Raw genomic sequence first — 20,983 nt, 5'->3', positions numbered from 1 at the left:
TTTCTGATCCACATTGGTAGCAGTTTACTGATACGAAGAGCAGTATATTTTATTGCAGTTCATAAATGTTCCATTTTCCTCCAACGGAAAAGGTACAAGTTTCCATGAACAGAAATATTTGTGTGTGTTTTGGTTAATTTAAAAAGATTTCCACTATTTATTAAGTCTTTTCTGTTTAAGAGTTTAAAGTTACATGTTTATTGTGAAAAACTGATAATACAGCAGAAAACTCTCCTCTTCCCCCAGCTGTGGCAAGGCAAGCAACAAGAAGCTGGTTTCTGTATTTTTTTAAAGAATCATTATGTTTGTATTCTGGCTGATACATTCAGGTTCACTTGAAATTCAGAAGTTCTGTACTTCTGTTTAATCTCTTCATTGGCACAAGTGGAAGTCTGACACAGATCCCAAGCTCTCAGACTCCAACCTGTATGCACTCAGCTTCAGCTTTTACTGAAATGAAGTTAAGCTTTCAGGGCCGCAGACATCTTGAAGAAAATTTAAAAACAATGGATGAGAGGAGGAGTGATGTATTTTTGCTGTCAGCAGAACGTGATGGCATCATAGCCGTGGAATCTAGGATGATGACTGTCCGTTGGAAACACCTCCAGCAAAGAGGTGAATACCTTCTCTCATCGTTAGAGCAGAGTGATGTTTTGCAGGAACTGGCGTATTATCAAGACACTGTTTTGTGAGTTTGATCTGAATCGGTTTCAAGTAGAAGTTAAGTTATTGTTTTAGTTCCTGCTTCTCAGGGCATTTCTGTGGAACATCACTTGGAGTTACTCAGGTCATGCAGCTGGGCCATTCCACAATCAGCCTGCCTCTTTACCAGTCTGAAAGGTGACCTTGGGTTTTTCTGCATTTTATATGGCTCTGAGTTGTTCTTCCATAGACATCATAATTTATTTACATTCTGAAATCCATTCCGGGAGTCGCCAGGATACTTGCAGGTCAGGTAATGAATAGAGAGGTGGCTTCATTCATATATTAGCTTTAAACTGCAGGATTAGTGTATTTCTTTGTTTTTCTTTTAAGTAGTGCAGTCTTCTTCATACGTCCTAGAAGTCCATCAGTTTCAGCCAGTCTGATTATTCATGCAAAAAAAATATATGGACTTGCTAATTGTTTGTCTGTTTAAAATAATTTTTGGTATCTGTTCAGTCATACGTGGTGGAAGGAGTAACAATCACCTGATAAAAATACAAAAATTGTAATGCACTTATGTTGTGTATTATGACTTGGTAGAAAATACTCAAAAAATAAATGTACTTTTATAAATCAGTATTCACATGTAAATGGTTTACAAGTCTAGGATTGTATTGTAAAAGATCAGTTGAAAACTTTCAAAGTGTTTTTTTAGCAGTAAACAAAGGTTATAACTACTTTACTTCTCTCCTGTGAAGTTTTGTGTTGAAAATTTATGCTTTAGCAGGAAAAGTACACACCTAAAATCCAAAATATTTAGATCGGATGTCCTTAGAGAAATTCCTAAGACAAACTGCAGTACAGTCATGCTGTTACACAGTACAGGTATGAGACTACTCTGAGCCAGCTCTTCCCTCAGCAGCAAAGACAGTCAATCATGCAAAATTTAGTCTGATCATGGAATTTGGCTTTAGAGGAGAATGACATGGGAAAAAAAAACACTTGAAGAGGCTCAAAGAGTGAAAGTCAAGAATACCTATTTGAATAAAAGCTTTGCCATTTTTTGTTGTATCTGACAAAACAGTCTTCTTTAGGAGCAAATCTTTCCTCCCCATTCAGTATTTAGCCAGGCATGCCTTCCCAGGCTCTTTCTGAGAAGAATGAGCCCTCTGCTCAAAACCCCTTTGCAAACTGACAGCAGAATATATCGTTCAGCTGTTTTTACAAATTCTATGGGACAGAATAGTTAGATTTTTAGAATTATTTGGCTTACTATCTAGATTTAGGAACTATTTTTAGATTTAAGTTCTACCTGCAAATACACACAAGAACAGACACTGAATGGGCATTCAAGTTTATATTCCTTTGTGAGATATATATTATGTAGCAAGGTGAGTCACTGAGTCTCTGTGAAACTGATTCTGTTCTTAGTCTTTGATATGAATCAAAGATGCCTTTTTGACACGAGAAAAAACTGCATAAGGAAAAGCAAAAGGAGACCCGGTTTCAAAGTATATTTTTGGTTTCTGTGTATAGATACTGCAATGATTTGATTTATTTTTCACTCTTCTCTGTGGAAACTATTCTGTTATCTACTGTGTGTCTGCAGTAAAAAGGTAGTAGTTATGCAACTTTTGTAACATTATTGTAGGAATGTTGCTAATATTTTCAGTTCCCTTGAAGAGAGATAACTCTTTGTTCAAGATTTTTATAATACATGGATTAGACTATTGCACTTAGCTCTGTGTGGTATGATTTTGTTTTCAACAGAGCAGACGCCTACCTGTGCCCAACCACACCTGCAATTGCTGGCATCTTTGTTGGTTTAAAGGCTGAGATATCATATGGATTTTTTTGTCTGGGCTTTGGTGTATCAACGTATTGGGTTTGCATGGCAAGGTTTTGGTAGCAGGGGGCCTACACGTGCGGCTTCTGATAGAACCTGCCAGAAGCTTCCCCTGTGTCTGACAGAGCCAGTGCCAGCCAGCTCCAAGACAGACCTGCTGCTGGCCAAGACCAAGCCTGTCAGTGATGGTGGTAGAGCCTCTGGCATAACATATTGAAGAAAGCAAAATAACCTGCATAATGGCATTTTGCAGCAGGAGAGAGAAGTGAGACGATGTGAGAGAAACAACTCTGCAGACCCCACGGTCAGTGCAGAAGGAGGGCAGGAGGTGCTCCAAGCCCCGGAGCAGAGGTTCCCCTGCAGCCTGTGGAGCAGACTGTGGTGGGGCAGGCTGTCACTGCAGCCAGAGGCCCACAGGGGAGCAGGAGGATGCCCGAAGGAGGCTGTGATCCCATGAGGAGCTCGGTCTGGAGCAGGCTCCTGGCAGGACCTGTGGCCCCGTGAAGAGAGGAGCCCACGCTGGAGCAGGTTTGCTGGCAGGGCTTGTGACCCCACGGGGGACCCACGCTGGAGCAGCCTGTTCCTTCCTGAAGGACCGCACCCCGTGGAAGGACCCACACTGGGGCAGTTCCTGAAGAGCTGCAGCCCATGGGAAGGACTCATGTTGGAGCAGTTCCTGAAGAACTGTCTCCCATGGGTGGGACCCCACGCTGGAGCAGGGGAAGAGTGTGAGGAGAAAGGAGCAGCAGAGAGAATGTGTGATGAACTGAGCCCATCCCACTGCACTCCTGGGGTGGAGGAGGTAGAGAATTCGGGCATAAAGTTGAGCCAAGGAAGAAGGGAGGGATGGGGGGGAGGTGTTTTTGAGATTTGGGTTTATTTCTCATTATGCTACTCTGATTTTATTGGTGATAAACTAATTTCCCAAGTTGAGTCTGTTTGGCCTGTGACAGTAATCGGTGAGGAATCTCTCTCTGTCCTTATCTTGACCCATGAGCCTTTCATCGTATTTTTTCTCCCCTGGCCAGTTGAGGAGGGGCAGTGACAGAGCAGCTTTGGGGGGCACCTGGCGTTCACCCGGGCTAAACCATCACACAGTGCAGAAAATCAGTGTTTGGATTAGCACTAACTGCTGTCTCTGACAGGTCATATCTCTCATCATTTTCACACCGGGACTGGCATTAAGTGCAGAAGCACCTGCTTTGCCTTTGCTACTCATGAAATATTTGTTGGGTGCCACAGTTTGCACTTGGATGAAGTCTGTCTGTCTGTTACCTAGAAGCCTTCGTAGCTACTTCTTTTCTAAACTGTCTGGATTTATGATGCCCTTCCTGCACTGACCTAAGCAAAGCTCCACACCCATGTTTTGGAAATCATTATATGCAATTTACGCATGAGAAAATGAAGGCACGGGGAGATAAAGCACCTTTATTTCTATTTATTGCTGTCATTATTACTTTGTGTTTGTCAAGAGAACAAATGGAAGGCTGTGAGTCAGGAATGTGAATGGAACGTAATGTGACTCAGGAGCATTAATCCTGGATTGAAACGTATCACAGCTTTGACTGCTCAGTTCACTTTCTGCACCAGGGTTTTTATCTCCTTACCTGGGAGGGGGTAGGAAGGTGAATGTTTAATTTATTTTTCCAAAATGCTCTGCGCATGCTAGGATATGGCATGCGGCAATGAAAACTTCAGAAATAGTTTCATAAAATACTGGCAGCAAACTAGACTGGGTTTCGTATTTTTCAGTTTAGTAGTTGCACTTTTAGCAGCTGATTATGAGTGAGCTTTTCTACACAACTCTGCTGCAAGAGAACGTTGGCTTTGTTTGGGGGCTTTTTATGTATGTTTGTGAGCTCGCAGTAGCTTGCTTTGCCTCTGATTATCTGTGCAGATCGCAAGCCTGACTTGAGGGAGGCTGCAAGGGTGTTCTGAAGCACTCGTGTGGATCCAGCTGTTGTGGATATGTTCATATATTGCAAGAAATGCTCAGAGAGAAAGTTTCCAGCCCTCTGTGAAGCAACTGGAGGAACAGCATTCAAGAGGGACGTAAAGCATGGTGTACTTTTGAACACTGCAGAACTAATTTTTTCAGCCAGTGAGGTACCAGGAAACAGTATAGATACCAGCTGAGCTTTGTTTACAGTTTTTGCTTAACAGAAGTGCAGTAAAAGACAAGCGTGCTTATTCACTTGTAGCAGAAACTACAAGTTTTATTTTCTGTTACTCTTAATTCTGACAAACCTAAGCATTTTGGTCTGAAATTTTCCACCAGCTCTCTGTAGAATATATATATATATATATATATAAAAAATGTTTCTGCTATAAGTATTTCTTCATTTATGAAAGTAAATTAGGGAAAAAAATGTTCTTAAAATGTTTTCATACTTGTGTTCAGAAGTATGGGAACTAACTGGTGGGGAGCCATGAGTGGTTTTTTGTCTTCATTGTGAGAATTCACCTAAATTTTGCCAACTTACTAACCCCTAGATTATCTAAGGAGTGCATTTATACTCAGCCTACTTCTTGCTTGATTTGCAAGAGCCAAGTAGAACCTTTGAGACAGTCATTTCTTGTGAATGCCAGGAACTGCCCCAGTCCTTGGCACCAGCGGTGAGAGCCGAGTGACATTAGTTGGTGCTCTGTGTCTGTGCCCGGCCAAGGAGAGGAAGAAGAAATACAGGGAGAAAAAAAGTGGATGGTACAAAGACAGGGTGAGGAAGGCAAGGGTAGAAGAAGGTGAAAGACGACGTGGAAATAGGGCAAGACAGGAGCAAGTGGAGTAGATGTAGATACTAGAACACAGGACAGATGACCAAGGAAAGAACTGTGGAGTGCAGTGGGGAACAGGGGTAGGGTGAAGGGGAATAGCTGGGGGAGGAGGAGGGAGGAAAGAGCAATGACAAGCAAAAGGAGCTTGGATGCTGAACAAGGACAGAGGTTTCGGATCTTTCTCTGTAGCCTTCTGATTCACCAGCTACTCTGTTAGCTTAAGCAATAGTGGGTTGTGCAGGGCTGAGCATGGGCAAACAGATTCTTCTGGAATTGGTGTTGTGCCTGTAAGATCAGTATAATTCTGTATGGTTGCATTTTTATTCAAGACAGAACAAAGTATAAGAAAATTTTATTTTTCTGTGTGGCATATTTGATAGTTACAAAATTGGAAAGCCTGTCTCTCCAGAGGTGGGAAGGGCCCGAATTGTGCTTAGCCCTGCAGTCTTTATTCAATCCTCTTGTCTTTTGGTGCGCAGTCACATGGGGTTTTTCAGTGACAGAATACCTTGATGGTAATGCTTTACTTTCCAGAGTCTCTGTGGACTTCGTTTGCTGATGGCAGTGTCAGACTGAGAATAGATAAGTCATGTCCGCAGACTCCCATAACAGTTCACCAGATGTTCAAGGAGAGCCTAGAAAAATATGGATCCCTTAATGCTTTGGCCAGCAAAAAGAATGGAAAGTGGGAGAAGATAACTTTTTCAGAGTATTATTGCCTCTCCAGGAAAGCAGCCAAGAGTTTCTTGAAGGTAGGTACAGGAAACCAAACCAATTCTTTTTTCTCCCTTTCTGTCTCCTTAAAAAACCCAACGCCCCCCCCCCTCCATGATATAAGAGGCTTTTCCCATTAACTGAAGATCAACAGTTGTATTCTTTATTGAAATAACAATGATTAAATTTAGTTTTTGTCAAAGAGGTAACCTTGCTGTCAAGGGAACTTGGCTGCAAGTGAAGAGCTGCTGTGTTACTGTCTCACTCAGGCATGGGTAAAAGGCTCAGCTTAAGGCCTTAAGGTTAAAGAAGCAAAACAAGTGAAAGTAGGACTGTCGTGAAATTGGCAAGATAAAGACGGCTTTTAAAACATTCTAAATGTTGGGTAAGACTGATACTCATTATGCTCTTGTTCATATTGAAAAGTTCTGGTTTTCGGGCCTTTCTGGACAGCAGAGCTCAGCCAGACAGGAGAAGACAGTGAGAAGTTCAGATCTTATTAATTGCTGATAAATACTGGTTTTGCTATGGGTATCGACATAGAGGTGTGTGTGGACATGTCTTGTCAATACCAAAATAACAAATACATCAAAACTGTCCATGTTGTTATTTGTATGTATGTTGCATGCTCTATGTTTCTCTTCAGTGTGCCTATATTGTATAACCTTATGCTTATTATCTTTAAGCTTGGTCTTGAACGATTCCACAGCGTGGGAATCCTTGGATTTAATTCTCCAGAATGGTTCATCTCAGCTGTTGGAGCTGTTTTTGCTGGGTAAGATTTTTTTTTTTTTAATTTGGTTTTGTGGGGGATTTGGGGATTTCTGTTTTGCTGGGTCTGGAAATGTGGCAAATCAGTGTTTGGTCTCATCTCTCAGAAGTTGTGCTGCAGCTGATTAGCATGTACAGCAGCCTACGGGAGTCTCATAGCTTTCAGTGTATCCAAGATAGTCCAGACGCTCGTAAATCAATCCTGTCTGCTGTGGGCTTAACAGTGACAGTCACACAGAAGCTATTGTACAGTATCGTATCACTGGAAGGTGTGGGAAACAGGTGAGGCTCCCAGCTTTTATGTTAATGATATTAGTCTACAGCAGGATATGTTCAAGTAGATGAAGTGACTAACTAGCCTGATTCCTTCTGTCCTGATACCTGTTTACACAATATGGATTTTACCTCTGGTTTCCGTGCCAGTGAAATTCGAATTGGTATCCGTGCGCAGCTTGAACAGAAAGAGGACAGAAGTGGGGTTTTTTTTTACCACTTACTGAGCTAGCTCTTGTGTAGCCTCAAGTGATTAAATTGCTGAATCCTGGCCTACGGCATCTTCTGCTAAATAGAGTTCAGAGATTAGTTTTTGCAATGTGCATATATCAGAGATAGTCATGTATATCTGCATGCTTGAAACAAACATGACAGCTGTGCTGCTGTTTACTTCCACATCTTCACACTTTCAGCTTTTATATAATCTGTGATTATTATTCTCTTTTTGGATACCAAGTGCATGTGTGTGTGTATGTATGTAAATATATGTTCTTATATGTTTATATTTTTGATGCAGAGGAATTGTCACAGGAATATATACAACCAATTCTCCAGAGGCCTGCCACTACATTGCTCATGACAGCAAAACCAATATCATGGTTGTGGAAAATCAGAAACAGCTGGACAAAATAATGCAGGTACAGGGTGGCTCAATGGTTACTTAAAAGCCACAATTTTCCCATTTCTCCATGCTGTATTGGTCCCAGATACCATATTCACTATCTCTGTCGTGAAACCTTTCATGGAGTGTTCTTTTTCGGAAAGCTGGTATCTGGCGTTTGAGCTGTTGGGTAACTTGCAGCTCTGCTCTTGATAGTGTCTGTGGCTCATGTCTAAGCAGTTCTGAGTCTCTCCAGCAGAGAGCTCACCGGCTGGTTCACTGCAAACTTACCTGGAAAATACCCACATTTTGATCCCATGTTTATAATGTCACCACCTGATTGTGTTTGGGAAAGCACAGACCACTTGAATGGAAGAGGTCAGGATGGTGCACGTTTGTAAAGGTCTTCCAAAAAATGAAGGAGTGGGTTTCTGCAAGGGTGCCAGCTGAAAAACCAACTTGACGGAAAGGTCCCTGTTGCATGACTCTTGGAGGAGCACAGGGCAGCTCCCTGGGAAGGGCCTGTCTGTCAGTAAGATGTTGAAGGAGGCCCGTGGCTGGAGAGGAGTCATCAAACTTGCACCAAATTGCACTGTTCACTGGAGCAGGAGGGCCCTTCGTGATGGAGTTTTCTGCCAAAAGCATGTACCTGCCGGTGAGAAAATACCCATGGATTTTTTCAAACGTATTTCATATAAGTTATACATTAATTACTTTGTATTTCGTAGTGTTAGTTTATACGCAATCTGGAGGAAGAGAGATTTTTGTAAGTGTTCTGGAAAAGCGTACAATCAGACAAGCCTTCTTGCAGTGTCATTGACTAAATACCAGCCTATGCTGTCATGAATGTGGACAGAAGAATATAAATCAAAGAACTCGAGGGATTTGATTCATGCACATTTCTATCTCAGAAAAGACAGCTCTGGCCAACACTCCTTTATCCAGCTGAGGATTTTTTTAAACTTTTTTTTTTTCCTGGCAGAACCCAAGACTGAAATAATAACATTTCAATTGTTGTCCTTGTAATAATAATGGCTACCATCAAGCCACTGCTTATGTATTAGTACAGATTGATCAAGTTCTAGTTCAAAATGTGATTAATTCAAAGGCATCTGTGAGGTACTGGGTGCCACAAAGTTCAGTGAAATGATCCGCAGGCCATACAAAGCAGAGAAAGAGCTACTGAAAGCAGCAGCCATTGCTGTCTGCCTGTAAGCCTGTAGCTTTATATTTTTATTTAGCCTTCAAATGTTCATATGGCTTCCTTTTCTTTTTTTCTGTAGGAAGGTAGAACGTTTAGAATGTTTTTTTAGCAGTTTAACAACAGTTTTTGATGAAGGACTTCCTATATCTTTATTGGTAACCACAGCAGCTAGGGTCAGCTTCTAGCTTCACCTAGACTGTTCCTTGATGTGCCCTTTGGTGCATTATGAAAAAGGATGCTGATGAGCCGTCTCTGGTGTATTTTTTAAAAAATATTTTGACTGAAAACAGATTTTCTAGAGCAGACTGTATAGTGTCTCCCTGTTGAGCTAGTTGGTTGTGGGCTTAGGGGAGAATGTTTGAGGGTGGAGGGAAACAGGTGGTTTCTTGTGACTGTCAAGCCGTTATGGTTTTGGCAACATTTTAGTGAGAAAAAAACTTACACAAGATATGAATAATAAATAATAAATTTGTTTGAAAAAATCCAACAGATCTGGAATCATTTGTCACACTTGAAAGCTGTTGTGCTGTATAAGGACTCCATTCCAGTGAGACATCCAAATCTGTATACGGTATGTGAATGCTAGAACAGAGTTATAATTCATGGGATATTATTTATTTGGTGAATTTCTACAGTGTTTAATCTGTGGAATATCTAGCATTGAGAACGCATTGCTTTGTTCCAGCAAACACATTCAAAAGCTTCATCAGCTTTTTCCGCTTAGTTTACCTGTAACTTCTTCATGTTTGATACTTGACATTTAAAATCAGAGCTACCTTGCTTAACTGTCTGTCTTGTGTCTTGCTGGCTTTTTACTTGACTGGGTTAACAGAACACCTATGGGCTCCAGGTGGGGATGTCTACTCTCAAACCAATGGTGCTAGTGAAAACTGAATTGTGGTTAGTTACACTGGATCCAAGAACATGAAAATGTGTGTACTTTTACAGGTGATGGTGGAGTTTTGTTTGCACCAAATATTTCTGGTGATAGACAACAAGGGAAGAGAAATAACTACAGACTACACAGAGGAGCACATTCTCTTAGTATATGTAGGTTCTTCATATCACACGGTTAAAATAAAGCAGAATAAGGGACAAAGCCAGGATCAGAAATTTTTGAGTGGTAGAAGTCCAGCCTTTAATGATGGCTTTAAGCAGAACATATTATTCCATTTTAAGTGGACTACAGATTGTCAGATTCTAGGCTGAAAAACTTCACATGGGGGGGGAAGAAAGAGTGAACAGTGGAGAAACATTTTAAAATATTTGCAGTTTTGGTAACTAAGGGATTAGGTACGCAAGGAAAAAATCTTCTGCACTTACGTTAATCATACCTTCTTTTGCTATGTTAAATAGCATACAACTATTACTAATAAACAATTACTGTTACGATACTGTACATACGGGCATAAAGTGTGACTTGCATCTCAGTACAATAAAAAAATTAACACAAAGATGCTCTTACTGTTTATGTTTCTTAGTAAAAACAATAAATGCTAGCAATTAGTTCTGGAACAACATTCAGTTGCTGAAACCCAAATACCTGAGAATGGATCTATTTGAAAACACCGATGTTCAAGTGTCGTGTTGGACATGTTTTCTCAATGGAGAAGGGTAGCTGTGAGAGTGTCTGACAGTTGCCATGGTTTGTAGTCTAAAAGAAAAATCGGAGATCAGATCACCACAGGCAGAAGTGATTGTTTATTAGATTTGATGCAAAGCAAACTACCCAAACCACATGGCATTGATGGATTTCTGTTGCAAGCTGACAGCTACCATGTAATGAGCAGTTGCTGCAGTGAGGGCAGAGCCCTTGTTCTCTGGTAAGTGCACGCTTCTGGAAGGCAAATGCCACGTTGGTAGCGTGTGTGACTTTGTACCTTTCACACTCTGTGGAATGGGAACACTGTCTGTTGCAGGTAGTGCTCAGTAAACAAAACCTAGGCAACAGGTTCACAGTGATTAACGCATTCTAGTATGAGAAGACAGTAAGGTCAGGAAAACAGGAACAACTGCTCAGTCACATAGAACCAGTTACATCCTTGACACCTCGAGACGTTCCAGGAGCTAGTGAAACTGATGCAGCCGCATGCTGTGAGAAGGGATAGGATGTGACAAATCCTCTACTTGCTACAGAGCTGTGCAATGTACTGCCTCTCTTTTCAGAGATGTGGTTTTTGGAAAAAGGTATAAAACTGATGATAGGTAGTTAGAATTATACTTAAGACAGCTTTGCCACCCAAATAAAGGAAGTCTAGGTGCTGCAGAGGCTAACTATTGTAAGCTCACTAGCACACTGGCAATGGCAGAGGTCTGAGGAAACAGTGAACTCCCTCTCAAGCACAGGCTCTCCATTTTTACCTCTGCTGTCCTTCACATCATCCCCTGTAGTGCTACGTGGTCCTAGATACAGCTCCAAGAAACCATTGAAGAGTGTCGATTCTGCATCTTGCATTTGAATAACACAGTTCTGTAGCACAGTAGGAATCATCTGATTCCAATGGGAAACTGACAGTTTGGTTATTGACTTTCTTAAAAAAATTTGTTATACTCTAGTTTTCAGTTGGCATTGAAATCAGTGGTACACTTAGCAGCGTATCGGGTGCATTCAGTAGAAGTATCTGGGAGCAACCGATGTAACACAGAGGATCAGGTTCAGCATTCTTCTGGGCCAATTTGTGCTACACAAAAGTCCAGCATCATAAAAGGTTTAGCTCATTCTAGATTGAGCCAAATTTTAATGGAAGTTGTGACGAGCATTGTATGCTCTGTTTGCTATAAAATAGTGGGTAATTTGGGCAAACATTCACACATATAGGTGGCGATGCTTATCCAATTGTTGTATATTTATATTTGCATTTATATGCAGGTCAGGGAATTATAGATGGAATGTCACAAATGTACTCTTACTTAAACGGTACGTCCAGATTCCTTTAGATAAGACTCAAAATCATTCAAACAGTTTGAGAGAATTTAGAATTCAGAATTTTGGCCTCTAAGACTTGTCTATAGTATTCATCTTGGAAGAAGTAGACACTGAAAGCACTTGTGGCAGCACAATTTTAGATAGTCTATTGGTAATTTACACATAAAGTTCTACGCTAGTCTTCTGTGTCTTACATAGGCAAGACCTGGGTAAACTTGCCTTGGAAATATGTTCAGAGCAAGGCACTGGATTTTTCTGCCATTTTTGAGGCCGATAAGGTACTGCATCTTCCCTGCTTGTAGGGACCCATTTGATATCCTGTATTTTCTGTTACATATTCTAGATGGAAGAGTTTCTGGAGTTGGGAGATGATGTATCTGATACTACTTTGGATGATATTATTAACTCCCAAAAGCCGAATCAATGCTGTGTACTGATATACACATCCGGAACAACTGGGAAGCCAAAAGGAGCCATGCTGAGTCATGACAATGTATGTACTTTAGGCTCGTCCTTTAGGATAAAAATAGCAAAGTGTGAGAATATTTATTCCTGTGTTTTGAAATGACTGGTACACACTAGAGCCTTGAAATCCTGTTGCTTTTGCAATGTAGATGGTGTACTAGAAAGCAACATTCAAAATGCAGTCAGCTTTTTCTGGTAAAGTATAAGCATGCTAAAGAATGAAACTCCATTCAAACTAGCACTTCACAAGGTTGAACAGTGTTATGAATATCAGGGGGTTTATTCACTGGTTTTCTTGTGAGATATAATGTATGTATTCATAAATATAATTCACAGATTGCCATAATGTCTCTCAGGTAATGTGACAGGTTATCTTAAACAAATCATATACATCAGCCAGCCACTATCAAAACAGCCTGACAGACTGCTTTTGTGAATTTTATTAAAATTGGGAGTGGATATGTGTTGGGTTTTTTTTTTATTTTTTTTTTTTTACTACTTTGACATTAATATATTCCTAGACTCGGATTTGTATATCTATCACTGGAGGATAATACAACTCTAGTGCATAGTCCTGGTACTTACAATAGCCCTACCTACATTGTTGTGAACAGAAAATTTGCCAGTGATAGCGAAAGCAAGTCATTTGCAAAAAGGACTCTCCTCAGAGATCTGCTGGCAAAGATCTGAATGATAGTTGTCTTAGTTTTTTATGTATTTAATTTTTTTTAAGGTGGCTGAGCGGGAGTAGAAAGTGGTAGGGAGCCATTCTGAACACATAGGCGGTCTGTGAAAGGGCTGGCCTAGGTTATGGCCTCTCCTTTTAAAATAATGCAGAAACTATTGCAGGCATGCACGCTGTGAGGAACAACTTGCCCAGTGTAGAGGATTTGTACAGTAGTATCTGGAAGCAGAACACAGTGGATCTGATAGACAAAAAGACTGATCTGACGTTGCAAATCCTATGCTCTACCATCTCAGAGGAGTCTGGTGTTATTTCCATGCTAGGTGCCAAACTATTCCTGGCTGCTGATCACAAACAGGCTATTTTTATGTTGACGAGCAGTGGAAAACATGCCTTGCCTGTAACCGCGCTGCTGCCTTCTTTAGTCAAAAGGTGTTTGCCTCTGCCCATGTGCAAAATCAATGTTGAGTCAGTCATATATGCACCCACACAGATCTGCTGTGAATGTGCAAGGCTTTGGACGATGAGGAAGACAAGCAATCAATATAGCCCCATCTCAAAGAATCCCATTCTGCCCACTGTGTAAGTCTCCCTGCGCCACTTGTCCAACGCTGCCATCTGAACTGGGCGAGGCCTGGCCTGACAGCATGCTCCTCCTTAAAAACCTCTCTTGAGAATCGGTATTTCCATAGACCAAGCATACACTTGTACCTTCCAACTTATTACAAAGAAAAAGAGCTGGCAGGAACATACTGTGATAACAGGTATTGCATGTGATTTGTATCTCTTCCCTGCCGTCTTGAATAATCTAATTTCTGTGTCCTGCCCTGCCCTTTTTAGATTACAGACTCCTCTGAGAAAGAGCTGATTCTTTTTTTGTGTGTTTCATTTTGTGTGGTGGTTTTTTTTTTACTGTGCACAGTAAAAAAACCTGGTACTGGACGTCCAGTACCATCACATACCTTTGTGGGTCTTCCATGCACTGTGTTCTGATAATGAAGATATGCATATTTAGCATCCCTGAACTGCCTCTTCTGAGATAAAGTGGGAATCAGGAAGAAGAGAAGGAAACATCATATACTTTCACAAAGAAGTCGATCAGCACATCTTCAAAAAATATTCATGTGTGCATGCTATCTTTCTCACCAGTGCTTAGCCAGGTGATGATCAATACACGACAATGAACTTGTTGCTGATACTAAACTGTCCTTTGAGCTCACTGATCACTGAGCATTTTTCAGGTAAACGTATAGATGTAGCACTGGTGAAAAGTGCCAACTTGATAGAAAGTTTGTGTTAAAAGGAGAAAAGAAAAAAAACGCCACCATACCTAATGTGTTTTATTATTTATTTCCACAGATAACTTGGACATCAGCACACTGCAGCAAAGCAGGAGATATGCAACCTGCAGAGGTCCAACAGGAGTCTATAGTCAGTTACCTCCCGCTCAGCCACATAGCTGCGCAGATCTATGACCTGTGGACTGGAATCAAATGGGGAGAGCAAGTTTACTTTGCTGAGCCAGATGCTCTGAAGGTATCTGTCTTGTGTTGCACCTAACTAAGCTTGCACTTCTTCCTCTTAGAAAATATCCCAAGGAGAGAATATGACCTTTGAAGAGGTGCAGAAGATGAAAATTGAGATTCCATTATTGTAAGAATTATGGAAAAATAAAATTGATTAGACTTGTGATTCAGTGCTCTAGACTCCAATTAAAATACACAATCCAGATCCATAAGCTGCTATTAAGGCAGAAGAGTATGCATCCGAAGAAAAAGAAGTATAAGCAATTTTTGGAGGAACGTAAAGGAGAAGGACCTAAACTACCTGTGTGTTTTCCTTCTTCTTTACATACCTCCCCTGATGCATCAGAGCTGGCACATGTTGGTGCCTATCTCTGACTGAAGTGGGTTCAGCAGTCGTGCTTTATATCCTGCAGGTTTAGTGATGCTCTGAATGTTCGTCCTGCAAGATGCAGACTGGGTTAACAAACCTCTTTATCACTGCTATAGACCTTTTGCAACATTTTGAAATGATTTAATGATTTTAACAGGGCAGCTTGATCAACACACTGAAAGAAGTGCAGCCAACATCTCACATGGGAGTTCCCCGAGTGTGGGAGAAAATCATGGAGAAATTAAAGGATGCTTCTGCTCAGTCAGGATTTATGAAGAAGAAAATGCTGTCATGGGCTATGTCACTTAGCTTAGAGAGAAACCTGAACTGCTCAAGGAGGTGTGTATTATAATGAGTGAGATGTCTGTCAGCCTGAAAGTAGCTATCTGCTTGTAATAAGCTGTGAAGCATCAGTGACACTCTAAGCGTAAATGGGTAAAATTTGCCCTGGCAACATAGCAAATATAGTGCAAGAGGGAGGGCATGGTTATCAATTACAGTAGGCTGGTCTTCAACACGGGTGGCTGTTAAAAGTGTCCCTCCATCCTCCGTGAGAACATGCTCCCACTAACGCGTCCCCCAACTCTGTCTTCTGTGAATTGAACTGGGTAGTTTTCATCTGGGAGAGTTCCCTGATGCAGTCCGCTGCGTGACTGTGCAAGTGCCTGTTACTGGTGTGAGGAAGGGGCATGAGTCTGAAGAAGGTGTATGAGAGGGGGGAGATTTTGGGGGACAGCCCAGAGAGACTGGCTCCTGACAGTTTGGGGTAAGCACCATGTGAGTAAGGACATCTCCATACAGAAACTCACGGACAACCCCATGAATTCTCTGAGCTCTACATACATAGTCTCTGTTCTCAGTAACATTGGTGATTTTCTCCATAGGATTGCCCAGATAAAGAATGTTGCATAAATTCAAATATTTACTTAATTGACATTTCTTTCCTGTTCCAAAGTTCTTTAAAGCATGACACAATGAAGTGTGAAATTGCTTACAGAAAAATGGTATTCCAAAAGATCAAGCAATGGTACTGCTTTGCTGGTCTGATCATTCAGCTTCTCAGTTAGGTCCTGCAAACTTTAGATTTTAGTGGTATAGATTCTCAGAGATGCATTTAACTGATAAAGAGTCAGGAATACAAGAGCTTTGTTTTGTACAATACGTTTTTGTAGATTCTTTATGTATTTGCAGTATTCAGACACCTCGAGAGTTGGAGTTCACTAGCAATGAAAGACACTGAATAAATGAAAAAAGGACATAGATGTAAGCTGTTCTTTCTGATGTCACTTGTGTCAACACCCAAAACCCAATGGCAAATAGATCTCTCAAAAAAATTGGTGTCTCTGTTGGAAATTTCATAGGTTGTTCTGACTTATTGTCTCCTTCTCTTGTGTTTTGTACTCAGCAGTGACTTAAAGCAGTTCTGGATGAGGTTAGCAGACTACTTAGTGCTTGCAAAAATACGCAGTGCACTGGGTTTTTCTTCCTGTCAGAAGCACTTTTCTGGTGCTGCTCCTCTCAATACGGAAACACTGTATTTCTTCTTGGGTCTGAACATCACCCTGTATGAGGCCTATGGGATGAGCGAGACCACAGGCCCACATTGCCTATCTGGGCCTTACATTTACAGGCAGCACAGGTAATTATACTTTTTTTTTTAAAAAAAAAAAAAGTTGGTGTGTTTCTTTATGTCTATGAGAAGAGTATTTACTAAGTTCAGCAAAGATCTTAGGCTTATTTTTTTTTTTCTGTCAGTGCATCGCCAGTCTATTGTGACTTTGGGAGACAAAACAACTTCCAGGTCAGAAGCTGAACACATTGCCTCCATAGTGTGCCATGCCAGAGGCACTGAAAGTGAGCTACGGCATTACGTGCAGAACCCAGTTACTCAAACTGACGTGCATCCTGGCCCAGCGTAGGATAGCTTCCAAATGCAAGACCTCAAATACAAAAGTGTTTTTACGCCTGAAGATACAGAGAGGAAGAAACACAGGGAACACAGGGCAAGATAGACAGCCAAAAAGTGCTTAGATACTCTAGCAGATCTACCCGAGTGAATTAATATTCCACAGCTTTCAATTACAGCAGGATGTTAATATTTTGATAGGTCCAGGGATTTGGTGTTTTAGATGTCTTATCAATATTATGTTTAATATTTCTGTGCTCCTTGTGTTTTTTTTCTGCTGCTTTCCGATAGTTGTGGTAAACCTGTACCTGGCTGCAAAGTGAAATTGGTGGACGAAGATACAGAAGGCAATGGAGAAATCTGTTTCTGGGGAAGGACTGTTTTCATGGGTTATTTAAATATGGAAGACAAAACAAAAGAAGCCTTTGATGAGGATGGGTGGCTTCATTCTGGAGATTTAGGAAAACTAGACAAGGATGGCTTTCTCTATGTCACTGGAAGAATTAAAGGTAATAAGCAAAATCTTGCTTCGTGTTTCTGGTAACTGTTCAGTCACATGTCAGATGTGGCCCATCTAATTGTCTTTGCTCTAATGCTAGCAATGTTGACCCAACAGGAGGGTAAAAGAAACTTTCCTATGAGGAAACCATAGTGTGCCCTGATCAGGAAACATTTCTCATCGTAGTCTGTAATAGGTGGACATGATTCTGTTCCTACAATGAGGCTTTTTATCTCCCAGACTTTTATTCAATATTAATTACAATTAGTAATATAAAATAATAAGGCAGGTTTAATGTGTCTTCTTTGATTCTAGTGATCTGTTAAGCTGTCCAGACTCCCTTTGAATCTTGCTAAATTGTCTAAATTGCATATTAGAATGTTTAGACAGTGATGAGAGACAGCCCTTTCTCACATTGCAGCTGTTTCTTTAGGTCAGAGTTAGGTTCCTCTGATGCCTTGGGTGATGTATTTGCAGAGACTAGTACTGAAGCTTGAGAGCAGAATCACAGAATCACAGAATAGTAGGGGTTGGAAGGGACCTCTGTGGGTCATCTAGTCCAACCCTCCTGCCGAAGCAGGGTCAAAAGTTAAAGCTAAAGCAATAAACCTAGGTATTATGACAGTACGTAGCATGAAGCCTGATGTGAGTAAGGCTGGTCACTTGCTTACCTGGAAGCTTTTTTCCCACGATACCTATTCAGAGAGTGGGATTGGTCACAGTGGAGTTGTAACTGAAGAAGATTCAAAAATTGAGTCACTGTCATCTTAGAATTTATGAATCACTGGGGAGATAACATGGAGGACTGCATTTGTCATAGGATGACATAGTGTCCTGTTAGGAATCACTTAAGTAGGTGCTATTAATAGCCTGCACCAAATGCGGCTCTTGATTTTTGCTTTCTTGTCTGATTCATTTTCCTTTAGCGCAGCAGTTAGCATCTCCTAGTCTCATTCTGTCATAGCATTTGTGTTTCACTTACATCTTCCTTGATTGCTGAACTTATAACAATTACTCTAAATTACAGGGCAGGTACACCATTTGGGATAAAATAACTGTCTGTCCAGTTTCATTAAAGCTTTAGATCCAAGTCCAAATAAGGTAAAATCTAATAGAAGGTAGTAAAGAAGCTTTTCTTGTAGTGACTGGAACGGACTTCTTCCTTTGGTTCTGTGGGTCTTTTGGGACTCATCAGCTGCCAAGCACAAAGATGTAGCTAGAGAAGTCCATACAGGGGGAGTATCTGAAGAGGTGTGGGAAAAGGTGTTACAATTATTATAGTTGTCTGGATCAGCTGCGGAAAAGCTGACATCTCAGACAATGAGAAACTGAGTGCCAGAGACACTGGTAGAGGATCTAAGACAAAGACAGGACTAAGGCAAAAGGAGGGGAGAACGAAAGGGAAAAAAAGACCTCTTACAAGTTTGGATACGCAACTAACTTTGGTATGTATCTGTGGTTTGAGAGGAGTCTCTCCTTCTATAAGCACTACTTGTGCTTCCTCAGATGTGTGCAGCGTGTTGACTAGGGAGAGAAATAACTTTTATAGTTATGAGATCAATGCCTACTCCGTACCAGAAGGCTGAGTATAGACTAGAAGTTATTTCTCATCGTAGTTCTCATGGAGCTGTAGCGATGTTAGGGCCCAAACCTATGAATGCTGAAAGGGTGCTGTATTCTCTTCATTGCATCGAAACTACTGAAGTTTATTGCCAAGAGGGAATCAGGTACCAACCTGATCCTTAATACATACAATTAGCGGCATTATTACACGAAGGACTGGTATACCACTTGTTATTTGTTGAAGCGCGTTCTGAAATGTTGCAAAGACTACTATTTGAGGACAGTGAGAAGTCACCAGTGTAATGAAAGAAAAGAGTTGGAATTTACTTAGGTAATGCTCAGATTGGTAATAATTCCAATGAATATACATAATATACTTCAGAGTGAATGCATTCAAATAAAAATGTACATTCCTTTGTCAATAGAATAAGGTATCACTACCATTGTTTGCAAACCTTAAAAATATGATTCTAGACTGTCATTATATTCCCCGCATGTTGAAAGTAGGGCAGGAATCACTACTTCCACTGCAGACTTCCTCTCTTGGATCTTGACTTCCTCCTCACACTTCTCTCTCCCTGCTTTCCGTGTTGCTTTTAGGAGCCTTCCTGCAGTAGTAACTTGTTTTTGTCTGACCCCTCTTGGTGGCTTCAAGAATTAGTTTTAATCACGATGTTAACAATGAACTTACTTTCTGGTGAGATAGCAACAGCAAAATAGAGAGTGAATCCTCTGCTAGTTTGGAAGACATGATTGCTCACAGAAAAAATCCAGATTATGCAACGGTGCCTTGCGACTAACTGACCTCTTTCTGGATTATGTAGAAATTATCTGTTGATCCAGACATTAACCCGATGTTATTTGAATTCAACTAATAGCCTTTCTTTTTTGCCTAGACTTGATTATTACAGCTGGAGGTGAAAATGTGCCTCCAATTCCAATTGAAGATGCTGTTAAAAAAGAACTCCCAATTGTCAGTAATGCTATGGTGATTGGAGATAAAAAGAAGTTTTTGTCAATGTTGCTGACCCTAAAGGTACACCAGTTTTAATATTGATTTCAGTGAAATTATACACCTGCACCTAACAAAACAAGGAAGAATTTTGAACTGTTTGTAAAAAGACCCAAAATTAGACAGGAGGACATTAGTGGGGAAAAAAGAATACATAGCAAATACAGAGCAAATCCTGATGGTCTAAACTCCTTATGATTAGATGATTTGCTAAACATCTACATGTTTACTGCTGTTCCTCCTATAAATAAAAAATAGATTGTCTTATATGTAAGTGCAAATTTTTAATTAAGAAACGTTGAAAGAGTGAGAAGGCTCTGTAGCAGAACACAATAATAGGATTTATTTTTACGGACGAGCAAAGACAAAAAATTTTTCTGTTATGGGCAAAACCAGTTTCTAACACAAACTTTGCAACAGAAACATTTCTCTATGATTTGTTCTATTCATACAACACAAGAAGGATGACTGCAGAACAAAACAATTAATAGCTTTGCTGCAGTATACACTTTAACTGAGAAATCACTTTTTTTCTAAAACGTTTGCACTTTATGTTCTGTTGGGCTTACAGAATGTTTGGGTGTTGATGCTCAGCCTTAGTGATTCTTACTAGTCGAGGAGGATCTGATGAGAGAAACATGTAATGCCTTGTAAGAGTGAGCATTTGATGATTCACTTCATTTGATATTTTAGAGTGTGCTGGACCCAGATACGTCTGATCCCACCGACATTCTCACCGAGCAGGCTAGAGACTTCTGCCAGAGGACTGGTAGTAAAGCCACAAAAGTATCAGAGATTGTCGCTACAAAAGACCAGGCAATCTACCAGGCCATTCAGGAGGGCATCAACAAAGTCAACAAGAATGCTACTAATAGGGTTCATTGTATTCAAAAATGGATAGTCCTGCCAAGAGATTTCTCCATTTCTGGGGGAGAACTAGGTAAGGTTTCCTGATTTATATGGAGGGATACGCACAGTAAAGAGGCTGTTGATCTAAGAGTACTCAAGTACAGTTTTCTATGCCAAATTCTGGGTACAGCCACTAGAGAGGAAGGAAAAAACCGTTACGCAGCATGTGCTACAGTACAAAAATTGGAGTTTTTGCTGTGTACATATGTATCAATCCATGCTCATTTACAAGTATATCTCTGTACTTAAATTGCACATTGCTTTGGGCAATTAAATGAACAATTCTGGTTAAT

At 40.7% G+C, this 20,983-nt stretch overlaps 1 protein-coding gene across 3 annotated transcripts in view; it reads left to right on the top strand.

Annotated features, from left to right (window-relative positions):
• The window catches only part of ACSBG1 (acyl-CoA synthetase bubblegum family member 1), a 34,905-nt gene that overhangs the window by 12,891 nt on the left and 1,031 nt on the right, over positions 1-20,983 (top strand). Inside the window, exons 3-13 of one of the 3 annotated variants that reach the window (XM_075432270.1) lie at positions 5,801-6,018; positions 6,667-6,755; positions 7,542-7,662; positions 9,320-9,400; positions 12,099-12,248; positions 14,265-14,441; positions 14,959-15,140; positions 16,210-16,440; positions 16,999-17,216; positions 19,666-19,805; positions 20,475-20,721. In XM_075432270.1, coding sequence (XP_075288385.1) covers positions 5,801-6,018; positions 6,667-6,755; positions 7,542-7,662; positions 9,320-9,400; positions 12,099-12,248; positions 14,265-14,441; positions 14,959-15,140; positions 16,210-16,440; positions 16,999-17,216; positions 19,666-19,805; positions 20,475-20,721 — 1,854 coding nt within the window. Of the gene's footprint in view, positions 1-5,800; positions 6,019-6,666; positions 6,756-7,541; positions 7,663-9,319; positions 9,401-12,098; positions 12,249-14,264; positions 14,442-14,958; positions 15,141-16,206; positions 16,441-16,998; positions 17,217-19,665; positions 19,806-20,474; positions 20,722-20,983 lie in introns of all 3 variants that reach the window. The other 2 variants (XM_075432269.1, XM_075432272.1) reach the window with 2 other exon arrangements.

This window comes from Opisthocomus hoazin, chromosome 10 (assembly GCF_030867145.1).
Source record: "Opisthocomus hoazin isolate bOpiHoa1 chromosome 10, bOpiHoa1.hap1, whole genome shotgun sequence".
In the NCBI taxonomy this organism is placed as follows: Eukaryota; Metazoa; Chordata; class Aves; order Opisthocomiformes; family Opisthocomidae; genus Opisthocomus; species Opisthocomus hoazin.
Note: the sequence above shows the minus strand (reverse complement) of the source record. Positions and strands in the feature narration are given on the sequence as shown.